Source organism: Rhineura floridana, chromosome 11 (genome assembly GCF_030035675.1).
Source record: "Rhineura floridana isolate rRhiFlo1 chromosome 11, rRhiFlo1.hap2, whole genome shotgun sequence".
In the NCBI taxonomy this organism is placed as follows: domain Eukaryota; kingdom Metazoa; phylum Chordata; class Lepidosauria; order Squamata; family Rhineuridae; genus Rhineura; species Rhineura floridana.
This window is the reverse complement of record NC_084490.1, coordinates 70,121,934-70,143,550: the sequence shown is the minus strand read 5'-3', so window position 1 is coordinate 70,143,550 and position 21,617 is coordinate 70,121,934. Positions and strand designations below refer to the sequence as shown.

At 43.2% G+C, this 21,617-nt stretch overlaps 1 protein-coding gene across 4 annotated transcripts in view; it reads left to right on the top strand.

The window, feature by feature from the left end:
- DDC (dopa decarboxylase) overlaps window positions 1–21,617 on the top strand; it is a 208,367-nt gene that overhangs the window by 156,108 nt on the left and 30,642 nt on the right. For all 4 annotated transcript variants that reach the window (XM_061589210.1, XM_061589212.1, XM_061589211.1 and 1 more), the window contains 2 exons: window positions 742–809; window positions 14,573–14,649. In XM_061589210.1, coding sequence (XP_061445194.1) covers window positions 742–809; window positions 14,573–14,649 — 145 coding nt within the window. The remainder of the gene's footprint in view (window positions 1–741; window positions 810–14,572; window positions 14,650–21,617) is intronic.

The following is a 21,617-nucleotide window of genomic DNA, read 5'->3' as shown; positions in this document are numbered from 1 at the left end:
ATACAAATAGCTTTTTGTTGTATGGAAGATATATCACAAACTGCTTTACCAAGTCTCCTCAGCCCACTTCCAGACTCTTTCTGTTTTGCAGTGGAATCCAATCAAGTATTGGAAAATTCAGACTGGTGCTCTTGTGCAACAAATACACTTTAAAAAACAACAACTGACTTTTTGCAGTAAGGGAGCAGATGAGAAAATGCATTGAAAAGTGTGGGATAACAATTGCTTGCTGTGCTGGTCATACAGCTTCTGAACAAACAAATCAGGATGAATGCTCAATAAAACTTCAATTTCAAAAGCCTTTTGTCATGCAGCATCGGGATAGGGTAGGGGTTGCTGTTCAGAATATACACATTCAAAAACTCTTGGAAACATGGATCTTTCCAAACAGATATTTGAATCTTGGCCCATAAAATTAACCCAAAGCATTTCATTTTTTCCCCTGAGCATAGCCCTGGATATGCCTCGCTAACTTTAAGAAGGTAGGTTGAAATTGCTGAATAGAATCTTAAATAAAAACCCCAGACTACAAAGAGGGCTTCACCAACCCACCAACATTCAAAATCTTCCTCTGTGAATGTGAACTGCTGAATTTCTCTATAGACGGCTCTGAATATTCCAATGTTTGCCATATATGATTAAAACACCAAGTGGATTCTTTGGAAAATCTGGCAAGTCTGTCATCCGATAATTGTTGATCAGGTTGTAATTATTTTCCTGATTGTTTTTCAATCCTTTCAGTTTGCAGATTCATTTAACTTTAACCCACACAAATGGCTCCTAGTGAACTTTGACTGCTCTACTATGTGGTAAGTGAGAAACACAAAAATTGAGAGTTCACATGTTCCCATTAAACCATTCTTAAACCATGGTTTATTTAAAATGTTATTTATTGAACAAAACACAATTAAGCCAAATGATGTTCTGCAGATGATCAAAGTAACTATGGTTTGTTAAATCATACTCTGCATCCTTCAACCCTGCCTCCTTCCCACCCTCAGCTATCTCTCCACACAAGATCCCTTAAGCTTTTGCAACGTATAACTGCTGGCATTGCTCACTGTGTCTCTTTCCATTGGTTGGCTCTGAGAATGAGGGTATGGCAATCTTTGGCAGCTATCATCAAACAGCTGCTCTCTGTTCTGTTTCCCCAAGAAAGAAACACTCAGACTCTTTTACAGCTTGTAAGTTTTGATTCCCTTTCTTCTTCTCCACTTACCATTAATTTATGGTTTTAGCTTGTTTTTTAAAAAATTGTTTATTTATTTCTTAGATTTATATCCCGCCCTCCCTCCCAGTAGGAGCCCAGGGCAGCAAACAAAAGCATTACGAACATTTTAAAACCATTAAAAAAGCTTTAAAAACATATTAAAAAACAGTTCCAACACAGACGCAGACTTAATGTTTAGTAAGCCTTGCATCCCTTACCTCTCCTCTTCCCCTTTGCTGCCAGGCAGGTTTTAACGACTGCATACTTAAGCAGTTTAACCTGTTAGCTGTAATGATTGCTAGGAAGGAACCTCAGTTTGCCCTCCCCCCTTAGCACCTGTTCTTCTGTTTCTGTGTTTTATTTCTGTGCCTCATTATCAAGGTGTAAAGCTGCTGCTCCTGTGAGCTCTCTTGAAAAAATGTGTTTGTTTCCAAACAGCAATTCATCACCCATAACAATTCACTACTCCATAACCCAGGGTTTCTTAACCTTTTTTGGGTCACAGACCTCTTTGAGAACCTGATCTAAGCTATGGACCACCATAAATAAATGCATAAAGTTTATTGCATTGGAAATCTAAATTTTTGTGCCTGGATCATGGATCCACTGACCACAATAAGAATGCCTACCATGACCATGAACGTTTCTGGGGGGCTGCATGCGTGCAATCGATGGAGCAGCAGGGTAAGCCCCTTTTGTGCTGCTGAGAGACGTAATTACAGCAAAAGAGGTGTCAGAAGTCATAGCAGATTCTCCCAAAGCCTTTTCAACGTTCTAAAATAAAAAATAACTGCCGCTACTGTTTTTACCTCTGAAAGCAGCAATGCACGTTAAGAGAAGGCCTGGGAATTTGTGACATCAAAATGGCGGTGAAAATGCTTAGAACAACGAAAGACAACTTATTGCACGTATTAACTCCCGATATTGACCAAGATTCACTCATTTCCCAAATAGCATCTCTTTATTAATAGCTCTTTATTAAAAAATGGGTGATAGCTTTAGGGTTCTAGATGAAAAAAAATTGCCTTTGACAAACAAAATGGAGGACACTGCTATAAAATAGCAGATGAAGCATTAGAGCTAGGAATTCAGCACACAGATGTGATTAAACATATTGTGAGCAGTCAACGGGATCTCTTAAATCGGGTGGATGATCAGGAGAATTGGGGCTGTCGCTGGAATCTTAGAGTTCGTTGAATTGGAGAATGGTCAGATCATAAATATGTCACTCAAGTCTTATTAGATTGGTGGTCAAAAATAATACCAGAAGTGGACATCACTACCTCTGATATAGAGCATGCACATTGGAGCCTGGGCCCCCGGTCGAAGAATAATGCCCCCCCAAGAGACATTGTGGTTGCATTTTATAGCTTTGCTAAGAAAGAAGCACTGCTTAAAGCTGTATATGACAAAGGCCAGACTGAAGGTACTCCAGTGCTTTTTCTACAAGATTTGAGTGCAGAAACCCTACGCCAACATAAATCATTTCGTCCTGTTACTGTGTGCATCCGGTGCCAAGTATCGCTGGGGCTTTCCATTTCCCCTGATAATGGAAGTTGACGGCATACAGCAAAGAGCTGCAAACAAGAAGGAACTGGTGAGCTTGCTGGCATTGCTCAATTTAACATCACCCTGGGAACAAGAAGTACTTGAATCTGACGCTCTTATTAACATGGTCGTAGTGGGGGAGGATTGGAAATCCTTCCCTTGGGCTACTAAATGTAGAAGGTGTCAGAGAGGTGAGGCTTCCAACATTAATGTCATTCCTCAGAGATCTACAAGATTGACTTCCACAAGGAAGAAATGAAATGCATCAAAATGGCTGCATAAATTTGCATTAGGAGAAATTATTATTAGCGAAGATCTGAAAATGATATGTGACCTCAAACTGGACAGAAGTGTGGGACAACAATCACCTATTAGAAAGAGTAAGTCTCCCATGCTTAAATTGTTACATTGGCATGGGTTAATAGATGCTTGGCATCATGCCAATGTTGGAATTAAAGATTACACTTATTATTCATCCAGATTTAAATAATTTTCCTGGTTAGATTATATCCTGTTGTCCTCTAATTTAGTATCAGGTATTATTAGAGCTGATATATTTCCTAGATTAGTCTCAGATCACGCAGCAGTTGAGGTGTTTGTAAACATTCTCCCATGTACCCCGTACACACCCATGTGGAGGATTGACCCATTTCTTCTTTCAGATCAGTCAGTTTTTAAAACATTACAAGATAAATTGGGGAAATATTTTGAAATAAATACTACCCCAGAAATTAGCTATAACATTGTCTGGGACCTTATGAAAGCTAAAATGAGAGGGCATTGTATAGCTGAAGCAGTTAAAAAGAAATGTAACATTGATCCTATTAAAATTCAGTTATTAAGAGAAGTGGAGAGGTTAGAAACTGAACATAAGGAAAAAGGCTCCAACAGTGTATTTATTTATTTATTATTATTATTATTATTATTTATTAAATTTATATACCGCCCGACTAGCGATAGCTCTCTGGGCGGTGAACATAAAATAGTATAAAAATACAATGAATAACAAAATAATATTAAAATACAACCAACAATACAATAAACATTATTAAAATTAGATCAATGTAACTTAAAATGCTTCAGAGAATAGGAAGGTTTTGACCTGGCGCCGGAAGGAAAGCAGAGTCGTTGCCAGGCGTACTTCCTCAGGGAGACTGTTCCATAGTTCGGGGGCCACCACTGAGAAGGCCCTAGATCTTGTCATCACCCTCCGGGCCTCCCTGTGAGTTGGAACCCGGAGGAGGGCCTTCGTAGGAGAACGTAGTGCACGGGCCGGTTCATATCAGAAGAGGCGTTCCGCAAGGTATCGTGGTCCCGCACCGTATAAGGCTTTATAGGTTAATACCAACACTTTGAATCTAGCCCGGAAACATATTGGCAACCAGTGCAAGCTGGCCAGAACAGGTGTTATATGCTCGGACCGCTTGGTCCTTGTCAGCAATCTGGCCGCCGCATTTTGCACTAGTTGTAGCTTCCGAACTGTCTTCAAAGGTAGCCCTACGTAAAGCGCATTACAGTAATCCAAACGTGAGGTTACCAGAGCATGTACCACTGATGTAAGGTCCTCTTTACTCAAATAGGGACGTAGCTGGGCTACCAACCGAAGTTGGTAAAACGCATTCCTAACCACCGAGGCTACTTGAGCCTCAAGTGAGAGGGAAGAGTCTAAAAAGACTCCCAGACTACGAACCCGGTCCTTTAGGGGGAGTGTAACCCCGTCCAGGACAGGGTATATATCCACCATCCGATCAGAGAACCCGTCCACCAACAGCATCTCAGTCTTGTCTGGATTGAGCTTCAGTTTGTTAACTCTCATCCAGTCCATTGTCGAGGCCAGGCAACGGTTCAGCAAATCGACAGCCTCACCTGAAGAAGATGAAAAGGAGAAGTAGAGCTGCGTGTCATCAGCATACTGATGACAACGCACTCCAAAACTCCTGATGACCTCTCCCAACGGCTTCATGTAGATATTAAAAAGCAGGGGGGACAAAACTGACCCCTGCGGGACCCCATATTGGAGAGCCCGCGGTGTCGAGCAATGTTCCCCAAGCACTACCTTCTGGAGACGACCCGCCAAGTAGGAGCGGAACCACTGCCAAGCAGTACCTCCAACTCCCAACTCCGCGAGCCTCTCCAGAAGGATACCATGGTCGATGGTATCAAAAGCCGCTGAGAGATCAAGGAGAATCAACAGAGTTACACTCCCTCTGTCTCTTTCCCGACATAGGTCATCGTACAGGGCGACCAAGGCTGTCTCAGTGCCAAAACCGGGCCTAAAACCCGATTGAAATGGATCTAGATAATCAGTTTCATCCAATAGCGCCTGGAGCTGGCCAGCAACCACCCGTTCCAAGACCTTGCCCAGGAATGGAACATTCGCCACTGGCCTGTAGCTGTTAAAATTGTCTGGGTCCAAGGAAGGCTTTTTCAGGAGTGGTCTCACCACTGCCTCTTTCAGACAGCCCGGGACCACTCCCTCTCGTAAAGAGGCATTTATCACTTCCTTGGCCCAGCTACCTGTTCCATTCCTGCTAGTTTTTATCAGCCAGGAGGGCCAAGGATCCAGTACCGAAGTGGTTGCACGTACCTGTCCAAGCACCTTGTCCACGTCCTCGAGTTGAACCAACTGAAGCTCATCCAACAAAACAGGACAAGACTGTGCTCCGGACACCTCACTAGGATCTACTGCTATAACTTGAGAGTCTAGGTCCCGGCGGATTTATTTATTTTATTTGTTTCATTTATAAACCGCCCATAGCGAGTAGCTCTCTGGGCGGTGTACAAAAAAGTTAAAATACAAAATATCACAATAAAATCAGCCTACAAACAATGAACACAAGCAGCAACAAAAGAAAGTAGAAAATTTAAAATTATAACATTAAACGCTTAAAATGCCTGGGAGCATAGCCAGGTCTTAACCTGGCGCCGGAAAGATAGAAGCGTAGGCGCCAGGCGTACTTCTTTGGGGAGGCTGTTCCACAGTTCGGGGGCCACTACAGAAAAGGCCCTAGATCTAGTAACTGTCCTCCGGGCTTCCCGATGGGTTGGTACCTGGAGGAGGGCCTTAGATGCTGAGCGAAGTGACCGGGTAGGTTCATAGCGGGAGAGGCGTTCCACAAGATATTGCGGTCCCACGCCGTGTAAGGCTTTATAGGTCAAAACCAGCACCTTGAATCTGGCTCGGAAACAGATGGGTAGCCAGTGCAAATGGGCCAGAACAGGTGTTATATGCGCTGACCGGCTGGTCCTCATCAGCAGTCTGGCTGCTGTGTTTTGCACTAGCTGGAGCTTCCGAACTGTCTTCAAGGGCAGCCCTACGTAGAGCGCATTACAGTAATCCAGCCTAGAAGTTACCAGAGCATGAACAACTGAGGCGAGGTCATCCCTGTCCAGATAGGGGCGTAGCTGGGCTACCAGCTGAAGGTGGTAGAACGCATTCCTTGCCACCGAGGCCACTTGCACCTCAAGAGACAAGGAAGGATCGAAAAGAACCCCCAGACTACGAACCTGTTCCTTCAAGGGGAGTGTAACCCCATCTAGAACAGGGTAAACATCCACCATCTGGGCAGGGAAGGCATTCACCAACAGTGTCTCAGTCTTGTCTGGATTGAGTCTCAGTTTATTAGCTCTCATCCAGTCCATTATCGCGGTCAGGCAATGGTTCAGCACATCCACAGACTGTCAATAGCCCGGGCCATCTCTGTATTCCACAGTTCGACCAAGGCCTCGACAGGAGCGCCAGTACTATCAGCTGGAAAAACTCCCAGAGCCCTCTGAAAACCAATAGGATCCATAAGCCTCCGGGAGCGGACCAACTTAATAGGTCCCCCACCCTTGCAGAGGGAAAGAGTCGTCGTGAGTCTAAAACTCAGCAGGCGGTGATCTGTCCATAAGGAATTACAGGTTGGGGAAGAATAGAAAGCACTAGACTCCCTAAAACAGCTAAATTTATCTGGTACACTAAGCAAAAATATTATGAATGGGGCAGTAAGCATTTGTTTAATCATATTTGGGCTGGGGGAGCTATTCCAGACACATGGAAGTCATCTCGTATAATAGTAATTCCCAAGACAAATAAAGACAGGATGAAAGTAGAATCTTATCAGTCGATAAACTTTCTAAATCAAGATAAAAAATTGTTCCCAGCCATAATAGCAACCAGATTTAGGGCTCATCCAAATGGAGTGGGATAATCCACTTTTTCCATATCCGGTTCATCATCTGACAGTCCTCACTTTGCCTGTTTGTTCGCTCTTTCCCTATAAAAAACCTGCTTTTTTGCGCCCACACACACAGCGAGAGGACCCGTACTACTTCTTGCTTTTTCCCAACTCCGTCCATAACACTCCCCCCTATCAGCCAATTGGTCCGCAAAAATATGACGTATGCTCCTCTCCCCCTTTGCAACAAAGCACAACAAGGCGCATGTGCTTGAACGTACGAGCGCAAAAGTTTGAATTTCCTGATGGTTTGGTAGTAGTGGCTGTAATGGAGTTCCTTGTTGCTCACCACTCTGGAGCAGCGCTGGCTGGGGGGGTGTCTCCAGGTGCCCCTGACCATCCAGGGGGATTGTGGGCAGTGCAAGGGATCAGCGCTTGTAATCGCTGGGTGAATCCCCCGTAACCCTTGGGCTCACTCACTGCAGGTTTCAGCCCCGACCGTTATGCAGCTCGGTGGCTGGAATGCTGCCCCTGAGGGAAGCAAACAGCCCCCCCCAAGGGTGGCCGCTCTTGGCTCGGGCAGGTAATGCGGGCAAACAGCCCCGCATGCTGCTGTGTCAATCTGCGCTGAAGCGACCAGCACAGGCTTTGCGGTGTTCCCTCTGATAAAAGAAACATGCAAAGCACTTATATGCCTGTAATTCCTGTATTTTTGTTTGTTTGTATTTGCGATATTTCGCAAAACCGACTGTATGCTTTTCTACCTTTAACGTTTCTGGAGATACACATGATTGCAATTCCACTTATTTCTCCAGAACAGCAAGTAACGATGTGTCATGTCTAGGAAGGTAGACCAGCATTCTCTATGGTTGCAGGTGGCTGAGACGCTCTAGCAAACCACTTATATGCCAATAATTCCTGTGGGTTTTTTGCTTGTATTTATTTTATTTCATTAAATGTATTTATTTATTTCATTAAACTTATAGACCGCCCCATAGCCAAAGCTCTCTGGGCGGTTAACAAGAACAAAATAACATAAAAACACAATAGCATATAACACATTAAAACGCAATTAAAATACAGAATATTAAATTAAAACAATTCCAATACATACATACAAACATGATTAAGATGGTTAAAATGATTAAAATGCCTGGGCGAAAAGGAAAGTTTTAACCTGGCGCCGAAAAGATAGTAACGTTGGCACCAGGCATATCTGCTCTGGGAGGTTGTTCCACAATTTGGGGGCCACCACTGAAAAGGCCCTTTTCCGTGTTGCCGCCCTCCGAGCTTCCCTATAAGTAGGGACTCGGAGGAGGATCTTTGATGATGAGCATAGTGTACGGGCAGATTCATATCGGGAGAGGTGTTCCAACAGGTATTGTGGTCCTGTGCCATGTAAGGCTTTGTAGGTTAAAACCAGCACTTTGAACCGGGCCTGGAAACATATAGGCAGCCAATGCAGGCGGGCCAGAACCGGTGTAATGTGGTCGGATCGTCTAGTCCCCGTTAACAATCTGGCCGCTGCATTCTGCACAAGCTGCAGTTTCCGAACCGTCTTCAAAGGCAGCCCCACGTAGAGCGCATTGCAGTAATCTAATTTCGAGGTTACCAGCGCATGAACTACGGAGGCGAGGTTCTCTCTGTCCAGATAGGGGCGTAGCTGGGCCACCAACCAGAGTTGGTAAACAGCACCCTGTGCCACCGAGGAGATCTGAGCCTCAAGCGACAGGGATGGTTCTAAAAGAACTCCCAAGGTACAGATCTGATCATTCAGGGGGAGTGCAACCCCATCCAGAACAGGTCGAACAACCGCCATCTGGTCAGGAGAACCACCCACCAGCAGCATCTCAGTCTTGTCTGGATTAAGCCTCAGTTTGTTAGCTCTCATCCAGTCCATTGTCGCGGCCAGACATCGGTTCAGCACGTCGACAGCCTCACCTGAAAAAGATGAAAAGGAGAAATAGAGCTGCGTGTCATCAGTGTACTGATGGCAACGCACCCCAAAACTCCTGATGACCACACCCAGTGGCTTCATATAGATATTAAAGAGCATGGGGGACAGGACTGACCCCTGTGGAACCCCATACCGGAGGTCCCAAGGTGCCGAGCAATGCTCCCCAAGCACTACCCTCTGGGGACGGCTCGCCAAATAGGAGCGGAACCACTGCCATGCAGTACCGCTCACTCCTAAATCAGCGAGTCGCCCCAGAAGGATACCATGGTCGATGGTATCAAAAGCCGCTGAGAGATCAAGGAGAATCAGAAGGGTCACACTCCCCCTATCTGTCTCCCGACAAAGGTCATCATACAGGGCGACCAAGGCTGTCTCTGTGCCAAAACCGGGCCTAAAGCTGGACTGAAATGGATCCAGCTAATCGATTTCATCCAAGAGTGTCTGGAGCTGGTTGGCGACCACTCGTTCCAGGACCTTGCCCAGGAATGGGTCATTAGCTACCGGCCAATAGTTAAGATTTTCCAGGTCCAGGGATGGTTTCTTTAGGAGTGGTCTTACTGTCACCTCTTTCAAGAGTCCAGGGACCACTCCCTCCCGCAAAGAAGCGTTAATCACCGCCCTGGCCCAGCTGGCTGTTCCAGTCCTGCTAGCTTTTATTAGCCACGAAGGGCAAGGATCCAACCTAGAAGTGGTCGCACGCACCAGACCAAGCACCTTGTCAACGTCTTCAAGCTGTACCAACTGAAACTCATCCAAAAAAACAGGACAAGACTGTGCGCTGGACACCTCAATCGATTCCACTGCTATAACATTGGAGTCCAAGTCCTGGCGGATGTAAGAGATCTTATCCTGGAAGTGCCTAGCAAATTCATCACAGCGCGCCTGAGATGACTGCACCATGTCCATAGGGCCAGAATGTAATAGCCCTCGGACAATTTTGAAGAGCTCCGCTGGACAGCAGATCGATGATTTAATGGTGGCAGCAAAATACTGCTTTTTTGCTGCCCTCACCGCCGCTAAGTACAACTTAGTATAGGCACTTACCAGTACATAATTGCATCCATCAGGAGTTCGCCTCCATCTGCACTCAAGCCGTCTCCTACACTGTTTCATCGCTCTCAGCTCCAAGGTATACCATGGAGCTGTATGAGCTCTACAGCGAAGAGGACGCACTGGGGCGATCGTGTCAACTGCCTGGGACATTTCTGCATTCCACAGTTCTACCAGGGTTTCGACAGGGGCGCCAGCCCTATCAGCCGGAAAACTCCCCAGAGCCCTTTGAAAATCCTCAGGAATCATTAGTCTCTGGGGGCGGACCATCTTAATGGGTCCCCCACCCTTGCAGAGGGAAGAGGTCGCTGTAAGTCTAAACCTCAGCAAGCGGTGATCTGTCTATGACAAAGGGACTGACGTAAAACCCCCTATATACAGATCACCATCGCCCTGTCCAGTGGCAAAAACTAAATCCAGAGTGTGTCCTGCTACCTGTGTTGGGCCAACAACATATTGTGACAGCCCCATGGTTGTCATGGAAGCCATGAAGTCCTGAGCCGCCCCAGATAAGGCGGCCTTGGCATGAATGTTGACATCCCCCAGCACCAACAGTCTAGGGGATCTCAGCAGAACATCCAAGACCACTTTCGCAAAAGTGACTATGCTTGTCAGCTCAGCTGGGCTGCGGAGAACCTGCAGGCTGTGGTTGAAATTGACAAGACTCCTTGCAGGCAGGAAAGCGAAATTGACTAAGGGTGTGTGAGTGATCAAGGGGATGGAGCGACTCCCTTACGAGGAAAGGTTGCAGCATTTGGGGCTTTTTAGTTTAGAGAAAAGGCGGGTCAGAGGAGACATGATAGAAGTGTATAAAATTATGCATGGCATTGAGAAAGTGGATAGAGAAAAGTTCTTCTCCCTCTCTCATAATACTAGAACTCGTGGACATTCAAAGAAGCTGAATGTTGGAAGATTCAGGACAGACAAAAGGAAGTACTTCTTTACTCAGTGCATAGTTAAACTATGGAATTTGCTCCCACAAGATGCAGTAATGGCCACCAGCTTGGATGGCTTTAAAAGAAGATTAGACAAATTCATGGAGGACAGGGCTATCAATGGCTACTAGCTGTGATGGCTGTGCTCTGCCACCCTAGTCAGAGGCAGCATGCTTCTGAAAACCAGTTGCTGGAAGCCTCAGGAGGGGAGAGTGTTCTTGCACTCGGGTCCTGCTTGCGGTCTTCCCCCAGGCACCTGGTTGGCCACTGTGAGAACAGGATGCTGGACTAGATGGGCCACTGGCCTGATCCAGCAGGCTCTTCTTATGTTCTTATGTTCTTATGAGTGTCTGTAATCCAAGAGGAAAGCCTCTATTTCTCTTCTCCCCCCCTCTCCCTCGACTCTGGATGCCTGGAAGCAAAGACGAATACATTCAAGATGGGGGGGTGAGGGGTGGGAGGTGGAGGTTAGGCAAAGATAAATATTTTCTCCCTTGAAAAAGTTTACAAACAACCACACTTGCAGATCTCACCCTGAGTGGCTGGCCAGTTTGCAGGCTGGCTAAAAATTAACCGCTGTTGCTGCTTCTGCGCAAATGCGCTTTTTTGCATCTGCGCAGTAGAAGTTGCAGGGGGCCCCCCCAACACCACACCATTGCTCTGATAGGTTCCTTTTCCCCGGGCTTTCCCTGGACATTCGCGCACATGCGCAACAGTGGAAATACGTGATTGGCTGAGAATGAGGGAAGGGATATGGGGAACCGCCCAAGAACCGCCCATCAAAGGCTTGGATCAGATTAGAGGAATTAATGCTGACCCCAGGTAAAATGTGGATTTTACCATACTTGCTAATCCGTAACTCTTGGGTAAGAAATCTTACACATCCCTCAACAAAAGCTACTTTCACCATTTGGAAATCTTGGCAATCTAAATTATCTCTGTTCTAGTCACCTATGACTCCTTTTCAGGCTTACCAAATTGTTTCCAAATTGTTATTGGCGGCAAGAATATCAGTAGTGCAACATTGGAAACATTTGGATGAGCTGGACATACAGGTTTGGTATAGAAACATCTGGACAGTTGCAATCTTGGACAAAATCACGCTGCATCTCCGGTTTCTACCAGGCAATACAAAACCAGAATCATTTATGCCCATATGGTGGAGGTTTATAGATTACACTTTGTGGCAGGCTTCCTTCAGCAGCAAAAACTATTTGGCTCTCATGAGCAATTAACTTGGAACACACATTTTTTATGTTACTCAGGCTTTCTAGTTTTAAATTGGTTATTTGAATTGTAAGACACTTACCTGTACTTCTATGCTTATCTGTATGATCCTGTAGTACTATATATGAGGTGCTTTATTATTACAAGTAGTGGGAGGGGAAAGGGTTTTCATTTGGATTAGTTGTATTTTTTGTTGTATGTTATTGCATAAATAATAAAGGTTTATTAAAAAAAAGTGAATGTTTCTACTTCTGTGTTAAAAGGTAAACTTTTTCCAGCTGCGCAAGTCTTTCTGATAAAGCGTGTAGGCACCTCATGTCACCTGGGTCACTGATGGGAGTGGTAGTGTTACATGATTATTCTGTCTTTGTTACCCACATATATTGTTATTGAGATCTTGAACTGCAGGTACTGTTTTCCATTTCTGCATGTCTTGCAAAACAAAAGTGTTGTGTGGGCATAATACATAATTCACTTCTAATAAATCAAAACAGTTCAGCAACAATTGCCCCAAGCTTCCACCACTTCACTGACAAATGACTTTACACATCACACTGTGGGCACTGCTGTGAATAGATGGCAGGTGGTGTGAAGAAATGAGGAGATAGCAAGTTAAGAAGCAATATTTGCTGCCTGTACTTTTCCTTGAAAAGCTGCCCAAATTGAAGTGAGGCACATTCCCTAAAATTGTTCATCCCCAGCCAGATTAATCAAGCACCTAGCTGTGGAAGTGTCTGCAAAGCAATAGTTCAAAATAGTTCCCTTTAAGTTTTTAACTCCAGCTTGAGGTACAGCCGTGAATCAAAGGGGGGAAAGGGTGGAGTTGGGCGGGGAGAAGGATCCTGTTACCAGGCTGAATAGCAGCAATACTGGTATCTGTAAAAGCACCAATGAGAGGAACTGAACTCTGAGAGTGGATTAAATTTCCAGCTGCTCTTGCTTAGCATTTCTGTTACTTGGTAGGCGATTTGGGCAGGGTAACAAAACAAGCCACACTTGAAACATAGGAGGATATGCCCATGTTCATATGTTAACACATAGTTAAGATCAGTAAGTCAGAACAATTTCCACGAAGAAGAAAAAACATAGTTAAACCATAGTTAAGGCACTGTGGTGGGTTCAGACATAATGCTAAGCCATGGTTTAATATCTCAGGTTTATATGAACCACTGGTGAGGAACTTATGATCTATGGGCCTAATTAGGCCCACCAGGCTATTTCTTCAAGATCATGCTGAATCATGTGACATAACCTGACACCACTGCAAGTCACCAATGGTTGCCCCTATCACTAATTGCCCTTTCAGTAGCAGTTGCAGCTTGTAAATTCCATCTGTGACTTTGCCCTGTAAGGTGCATTTGAAATCAGCATTTTTTGGCTCCAGAAAAAAAAACAGCATCCAAAAAACCACAAAGAAAGAGAAAATAACCCCAGAATGCTAAGAGAAAATTTATTTTTTCCCAATAAATATTTTCTCGCAACATTTTGGGATTTTTTCCTCTTTCTTTGAGTGTTTTGCCTCCTCTAGCATCGAGTATCCAGTTGCCAAGGATGCTTCTTATGACAAACTTTCTCCCTCTATCACCAGATGGGAGCTTATAGAGCCAGAACCTTACAAAAACTGGGAAAAGTTATTTGAAAGCTTGAGCCAGGCTACAAAGGAAAATGTTGTTTTGTAGCCATGGCTTGAATAACCAAACTTGAAAAATTATATTTTTCCTTTGCAGCCACACATTGAACTCTAGCTGGGTGCAAAGAAAAAAGGTTCCTTTGCAAGCACAGGTAATCCTTTGCATGCAAACCTGCAAAAGAAGTCAGGAAAGAATTGGGACGATACCTGACATCGTTGTGACATCACATGATTGACGGGGGCAGCTCTGCCTACCTGTCAAAGTGGCTTGCAGGAGATGGGGCAGGGTTTAAGGATCCGGGCTACTGGCCAGATCCTGTTTGTTACCCTTGATTTAAACCATGTGATGTATGAACCAGGTCTTTGTTTCTCTCAGACTGTTCAAATGTACAGTATTTCTCTCAAGAAAATTTATCTCAAGAAAATGTGGTAAGGGATGAAATTAGTGTCCAGAGTTTGATGAGATTACTTAGGGGCAGTTTACATGTTGTGGCCCATCATGTTACCAAAGTTTATTACACATGAAATAAATCTGAGAGGAAAGCTAGCAAAATATCTCCTAGTTTGGGATACAAAGTAGTTGGAAAAGCCATGTTTTAGTGGGTTACATTCAATGTTAAATCAAATCTAGCACAAGAAGAAAGGAACTGATATGTCTATGGGACTTGCAGAGAATGGGCCCTTCAGTTGAGGCAGTACAAATTGAATCTGCAATCAAAGCTTTTAAACTGATTAATCTACCAAGTAAATTGACTAAAACTTGCACCTCTACTTTTAAACATCACAGAAGTAGCTGAACTTAATCTTAAGTAAGGCAATGCACTGGCAAATCATCCATATTCAAAATTTGTGCAGGGTGAAGAAGAGAGCAGATTTAACGTGTGCCTTTAAAATAGATCCTGTTTATCTGAAGCATGACCATCAGGAATCTGGTAAAGTGTATTATCTTTTCCCTTACTTTAAAATTCTTTTTGGCTATCAGTGTTTGATTCAGGTTAAACATTCTCAGCATTTCAAAATGGTAAGAGATTGCTTTCATCTTTTCTATTTTTTCTTTAAAAGAAGTGTAAACCAAGTATGGAAATCAGATTTTCATGGGTTCAGAAAAGTGTCTGATATTAGAAGTGTCTGCAAAAATCAAAGAGGGAAAAATACAACTTTCTGACATTAAAATGACCAATATACGCACTAATGGGAAGAATATAAAAGATGCATCCTGTTTGTAGAGTATAAAAGAGTGGTGCTTGCTAGAGTATGGTAAGGGAGAAATTAAGCAATTATTTTTTTGATTCCAAGTACAGTAGGGCCCCACTCATACGGCTGGTTACGTTCCAGACCCCTGCCGAAAAGCGAAACCCGCCGAAAAGCAGAACTCCATCAATAAAATGGCGCCCAATGCCCAAAAAATGCCATAAAAGTGGAACAAGCGCCGTATGAGTGGGGCCTTACTCTAATTGAAAGCCGCCATATTAGCAGAATGCCGAAAAGTGGGGCCCTACTGTACGTTACATGGAAAGATTTCCCATAGCAATTTGCAGGACTCTATTGAAAAGCCAAGAAGTTTATTTTACCAATTGCTGATTGTTCCTGACAGGTTTGAATGTCTGTTGTGGAGAGAAAGGAGACTGGAATCTGTCTCTGTCTCTCCATCCTGAGGTGGTGAATAATGTCAGAGCAGAAAGTTGCAAAAATCTATTTGGGTTTGACACATCTCTGGTGTTTTCAGCTACTGCCCGTGCAGCACCTCTTGCCGGATTAGGAAGAATTGCCAGAGTAGCAATGGGGGATAGTATGACTCGTATTTTTATTCATACTGTTTCTGTATTATTTATTTGATCATAACAGGCTCATAGCCAGCCTAAATGTTGGGGGGGGACCAAGTAGGGGGTGTGAGAAAAAAATGTAATAAACTTAATTTATTAAGTTTGCCCTCTTCTGTCCAGAACGCTGCCTCCGAGTTCTCCTGACAATGCAGCTGCCTTCTCTTACAGTCCTCACACACAAGGAAAAAATGGAAAGCACAGAGGAAGGAAAAGGAGATAAATTGTTCTGTTGTTCTTTTTACACAGAGAGACACCTTGTTCCTGTTCCTGTGCCCATTGGTGGGAGTGTGTGTGTGAGGGGTAGAACAGTGGTTCCCAAACTTTCACTAGTACAAGGACCCCTGTAACCAAAAACATTGATACCCCCTGCATGCTAATTGTTGTAATTTTAGGCACCATTAATTGAGAAAATGCATAATAAAAAAACTATTATGTAACGCTTTGAAATGAATTCACTTTTTATTCATCACAACAGAACAGCTGGTGCTGTTTTGCAGCTTTCAGGGGTTGGATGTTCAAAGTTTTTTTAATATTCTATATTAAAACTTTTTTTCCTTAATGCCAGCTAAGCTAATGCAGAAGGTAGTTATCAAAGCATTGAGAAAATAACCTGGCTAAGCAGTTAATGTGATTTTCTAAAGGCAAATGGTTAGGTCAGGTAGCTTCTCTTCTTTAAAACTGTTTAGGGCAATTTGTTCTGGAAATCTCTCTATCATTTTGAGGAGGAAAGTGCTACCATACAAACTCATGCTAGGGATGGGTGATTCACTTCATGTTTCAAGCCAAATCTATCAAATTCACACTTTCTAAAACAATATGGGAACTGAAACTCAGTCATCCTTCAAAATTTGCAGTTCTTAGACTTTTGCAGTGCAGTTCACCAATCAATGTTTACAAAAATGCATATGTTAGGAGAACGTGTGCATAAAAATTTGAGTGAAAATAACATACAAAAATGTATTATATGATAAGAAATGGCTTGCAAAAATGTATATGAGTCAAAACTGCCTACAAATATGTGTTTATTAGGAGAAATTCACACTAAAATCTGGATAATTTTAATGAGGATTTTTTTAAAAAAAAATTGCAAATTTCTGCGGAAATGTGGAGAACAGAATTTAAGACTGGAAAAAGTGAGAAGCAGAGAGAACAGAAATTGACAGATCATTCCATCCCTACTCACAACAATGCAGTAATACAGGTTTAACTCTATCTTACTAAGATGATTTCTAAACACTCCAAAAAAGTGGAAGTCAGATAACTTAAGTAGAAATTTTAGAAAGTACTGGCAATGATCTCCTCCCCCACGTATTACATGCGCGCGCACACGCACACACACACACACACACACACACGCACGCACGCACGCACGCACGCACGCACGCACGCACGCACGCACGCACACACACACACACTTTTTTGTCCCCATCAAGTTCAACCTCATAAGCATGAAGAAAGAGCAATAACAACAAATAGCTTGCTTTGCTGCTGCTTTGTTTGCTGTCTGTCTGTTTGCTGTAGTGAAGCACCAGGAGCTGCCTGGGGAAAGGAGAGACACTCAACGGGCTGACTAATGTGCAGATTTGGCTCCTCTGGGCAGCTGCTGCCCGCCATTAATTTACCAACATGAAATACCCCATCTGGACATTGCATGCTGGGTAATTTTATAACAGGAAGCTGCTGCTGCTGAGAGCAGCTGAATCATTCCAATTTAAAATGCTTACCTACCCACCCAGTGCCTTAGGTCCATGCTCCTGATGAGGAGGAGGGTAGCTGGTGAGTGGTAGGTATGGAGGAGTTTGCACATCCCAGATGAGAACTATTGGGATAGAATCGAGATGACTCATCAGCTAGCCTTCTTAGCTCTCATAGAGACAAATCACCAGAACACAATATGCTTGCAGCACTTCTTGGTCATGTCTGAAAAGCTGACCACGTATTGCTTCATGAAGTCTGCTAGGACACCCATAACATTATCTCACTTCATTCTGTTTTTGTAAAATATATTGCCTTTCACTTCCTTCATGTAAAATTTTCATAATTGTGCTTAAAGCCTTTTAGTACATGCCATTTTGATTTTTATTCATTTTCTTTGCACCATTTTCAACTTCAGCTTGAAATAGATGTTCATAAGCCTTGATGCAGACATTGGTTTATCCTCTTAATTCTCATCCTCAAATGAAATGAAGCCTAAGTATGTGCATTTGGTCGTATTTCTTTTGTCATTTCCCCCCTCCCATTCCCTCTATTCCCTTTGCCTCCCATCCCCCTCCACTTTCTTTAAATTTAGTCTGTAAGCTCCTCGAACAGCCACCATTTTTTGTTTCTAAAAAGTGCCATGCTATAAAAACAGAACCAGTCAGATGGACCAATGGTCAGCTCTCAATGTCTTGTACCTGTCTGACCTGCGTAAAGCTGCTTCATGCTCTTGGAAGAAACTCTTGGAATAAACGTTGTACTTTCAGTAGGAAAAGGGTTAGGAATTAATGGATCCTAGCCTCTTCAGTGACAGTTTCCTTGTAATGTACTTCTTGTTGAGAAATGGGAATATAAAACCAGGGAAGCATGTTTGAAGGGACAAGTTAGAGCCTAATTTTAGGTCCAGTTTGGGGGCTCTAGCTGACAGATTAACATACTAAAAGCTGTTCTTTGGAAAACCAAAGTGGTATGGGCTAGTTGTTGCTTTTTTGTCCATCTGCTTGTCCTATGTACGTTCATAATTGCTAATCAATTATTGTCAAGAAGCTCTGCTCTGGAGGAGAAAATCCATATTTTTGTCTGGTGCTATAATTTTGTGTCAGTGATTGTATTCTACTTCCTGGCAGCCAAAGGATGGCAGTCAGATGGCAGTGCTGGAAGGATGTGCCTTTATACCATATTATAAATACTGCATATGCAGCCTTAATTAAGTTCATCTGTGCTCCACTGAGATGTAAGCTTATAATTATGGTGACAAGGGCTAATAGCAGACCACATTATGCTGTACAGCTTGTTTTTAAGGGGTTACTCGTGGCTCATTAGATGTATCACCTGTTATAGCAACATGAAATTAGTTATCCATTACCAGTTGTTTCAGTCTCTTGCTCCAGTCCTGCAGCCATTAAATCAATATTGCCAGTGAGATGGAAACCATGCTTTTCTGCTGCTTATTTGGAGTTCTGATTCACTGAGATGAGATATTTATTATTCCAGTTCTGTACACCTTTATTTATGCTAATTCCATGGAGAATTTGTTTTCCAGAAATAGATAAATGGGAGGATTATCTATATATTGATGTATTGATGGTAGATGCATGGCCCCATATTTGCCAAGATTATGGGAATAAGGCAGTAGGCAATTACATCAGGGATGTGGAACCTTTTTATTGGGCCAAGGGCCACACTACCCAGCCAAAGGCTGTAAAAAGTGGGCAAATCCAGAAATAGACACAGTTGCACAGCCTAACATAAACCCCAGGTCACGCAATCTCTCTCACGTCCATGCAGGCAGACAGACACTTAACCCTAGCATTACGAAACACATACGCATGGACCTGTACACCATTTAACACCCCCACCCCCACACATACCCTTAGTACAGCTGCACCCAATTATGCACACACACTAAACACAAACAGGCATATCCAATCTCTCACTGTAAGAGACTGTAATCCTTCTATTAGGCTTCAAGGACCTTCGATTAGAGCCAAAAAGGTTTTTTTAAGCCTTAATGCAGGAGGAGTGGGATTTTGGGGAGGGGGAGGTGTCACAGCTGGGAAGGAAAGGATTCATCCCACTTGTGACCTCCCACCCCATATACCTCCCCCCTGCATTTTGTTTTGGGAAAATCTAATGGAGCCAAGTAGGAAGATTTTCCCCAAAAAACTGAAAGGCAGAGCTGGAGTGTTTCCAGTGAGGGATCACAGCTGTGACCATCCCCCCCCCCAAAAAAAACCAGTTCCCGTGAATGACATTTAGACTTGTGGAAAAACTCCTATTCCCTTTAATATGAGGTTTTAAAATGTGCAATTCAGCACTGGAGGAAGGCAAGGAGGCAGCAAGCTAGGTGGGGAGGCATATAGGGTTGCATTTGGCCTGCAGGCTGGCAGTTCCCCACCCTTCAATTTTAGGATCATTGAGAGGATGAATGGGTGTCCTGCAAATTATCTCTAGGCTGTTTGCCCCAGCCTGGTGTATTTGCCTCCCATCCACTAGTTCTTAATGGCAAATACCTACCATTACAACAGAAATATTACAACAAAATTTGGGCCAAGTTACCTGAAGGTAGGGATGAGATCTGTTGGATGGCACCACTTCAAAAGCATTCTGTCAACTAAAAGACAGTATTGATTTGAGTTCATTCTTTGTCCACTATCCATTGCTTTTACTAGTCCATTTTTTCTCCCCCAATTGTCAATATTAATACAATATTTGGAAAGGAATTGTCAATATTTTGAAAGGAAAGCAGCTTCATGTCCCCCGCTATTATAGGCTATTATAGGCTTGGCTTGCTTCCTCCCTGCTTGGAGCTTGGATGATTTGAGCGGGGATTGCAGAGAGAGAGAAAGAGAGAGCTGTACTGCTGTGCTACGCTGTGAGTAAATCAATAAAAGAACAATATATTCGAGGGAAATTCTGACAGTAAAAAAGCTGGTTGACACAGCTAAAGCCACAGAGCAAATGGAATTGTTCTGCTAAGATGGAAAATCTGGTGCTACATCCAAATTCAGTGAAATTCTCACCCATTTCTACACAAAGGATCACATTCTTTCATAGATAGCTGTCCAGATCTTGAGATTATCCTCAGAGGGTCTTTTCCAGTATCCCCTAACTGATGAAGTGTGACAGGCACCACTATACTTTGGTGACATCAAATGTATGGAATGCCTTCCCCAGATATGGTCATCTGGCAGTTATGCTCTGATTTTCTAGGCACCAGATGAAAATGTTTCTGTTGTCCCAGGCCTTTTAATTACAACCTATTGGATGCTTCAGTTTTTGAACCAAGTTCCCCTTTGCTGCTATTCATGATGGTTTATGTGGTTTTAGCTGCTATACTTCATGTTGATTTAACCTGAGTTTTTTGCTGGACTTTCTGCTTTGTGATTTTATTTTTTGGTTTTAAGTGTTTTTATTGTAAATTGTATTTTGTTATTTCATTCTTTATGTAAGCATGGCTGTATGGGTGGTATAAAAATGTAAACAATAAATGGGGATCAGGAGAGAACTCCACACTTCGCTTGTATCATCAAGTTCCGCTCAGAGACTTGTATTGGATAAAACCAAGTTCCAGAAATTATTTGGAGATGAGGAGTGGGGAACAGTACCCCTAAAGATAAGCCAGAATCATTTGGTTAAGATCATAATTCACAAAATATACATCCGCTGAATGTGACTTAACTATGTGCTTGAGCATTGTGAGAAACCAACATTAATAGACAGGAGAGAAGTAGGATATTACAGGAGAGAACTAGGACATTTCAGGATTATGCTGATAGTGGGATATATGCCGATTATCAGGATAAAAGGTACTGTCATTTGGAAAAAAGAAACATTTGGTTTGCTGCAGGTCTGGTTTATGTCACAAGTAAGAGATCTGATTGGGCAGTGAGTTCTGGACTAAATCTGGCAGTCTAGACTAAGTCTAGAATGAGAGACCAGGGTGATGTCAGCAGATTCCATGATCCCTCTTTGTTGTGAGAAGGGGGGGTGATGTGGGCTCTGGGTGAGAGCCCGGGTGAATGTGTAGAGTCCTTGGTGAGAGCCAGGAGGCTGAGAAATGGGGAGTGGGGAGGTATATCAGAGGAAGGAACTGCTGTCTATATATATTTATTGGCAATTTGTGTTGATGGTTTTATTGTGTATTTTTATAGCATTTGTTGTTTTTGTTTTCTGTACACGGCTTAGATATATTTATATATATAATATATATGGTACAGAAACAGTCTAAATAAAAATAAAATAAGTTTGAAAAATTATTAATGAAAAATGAATTGAAAATCAAGTGGTAAGCTAGAGGGAGAAAAGATACAATCCAGTCAACAGAACTTGTTAAATAATGGTAACATGCATTATAAAGATAATGAAACCAAGTCTTG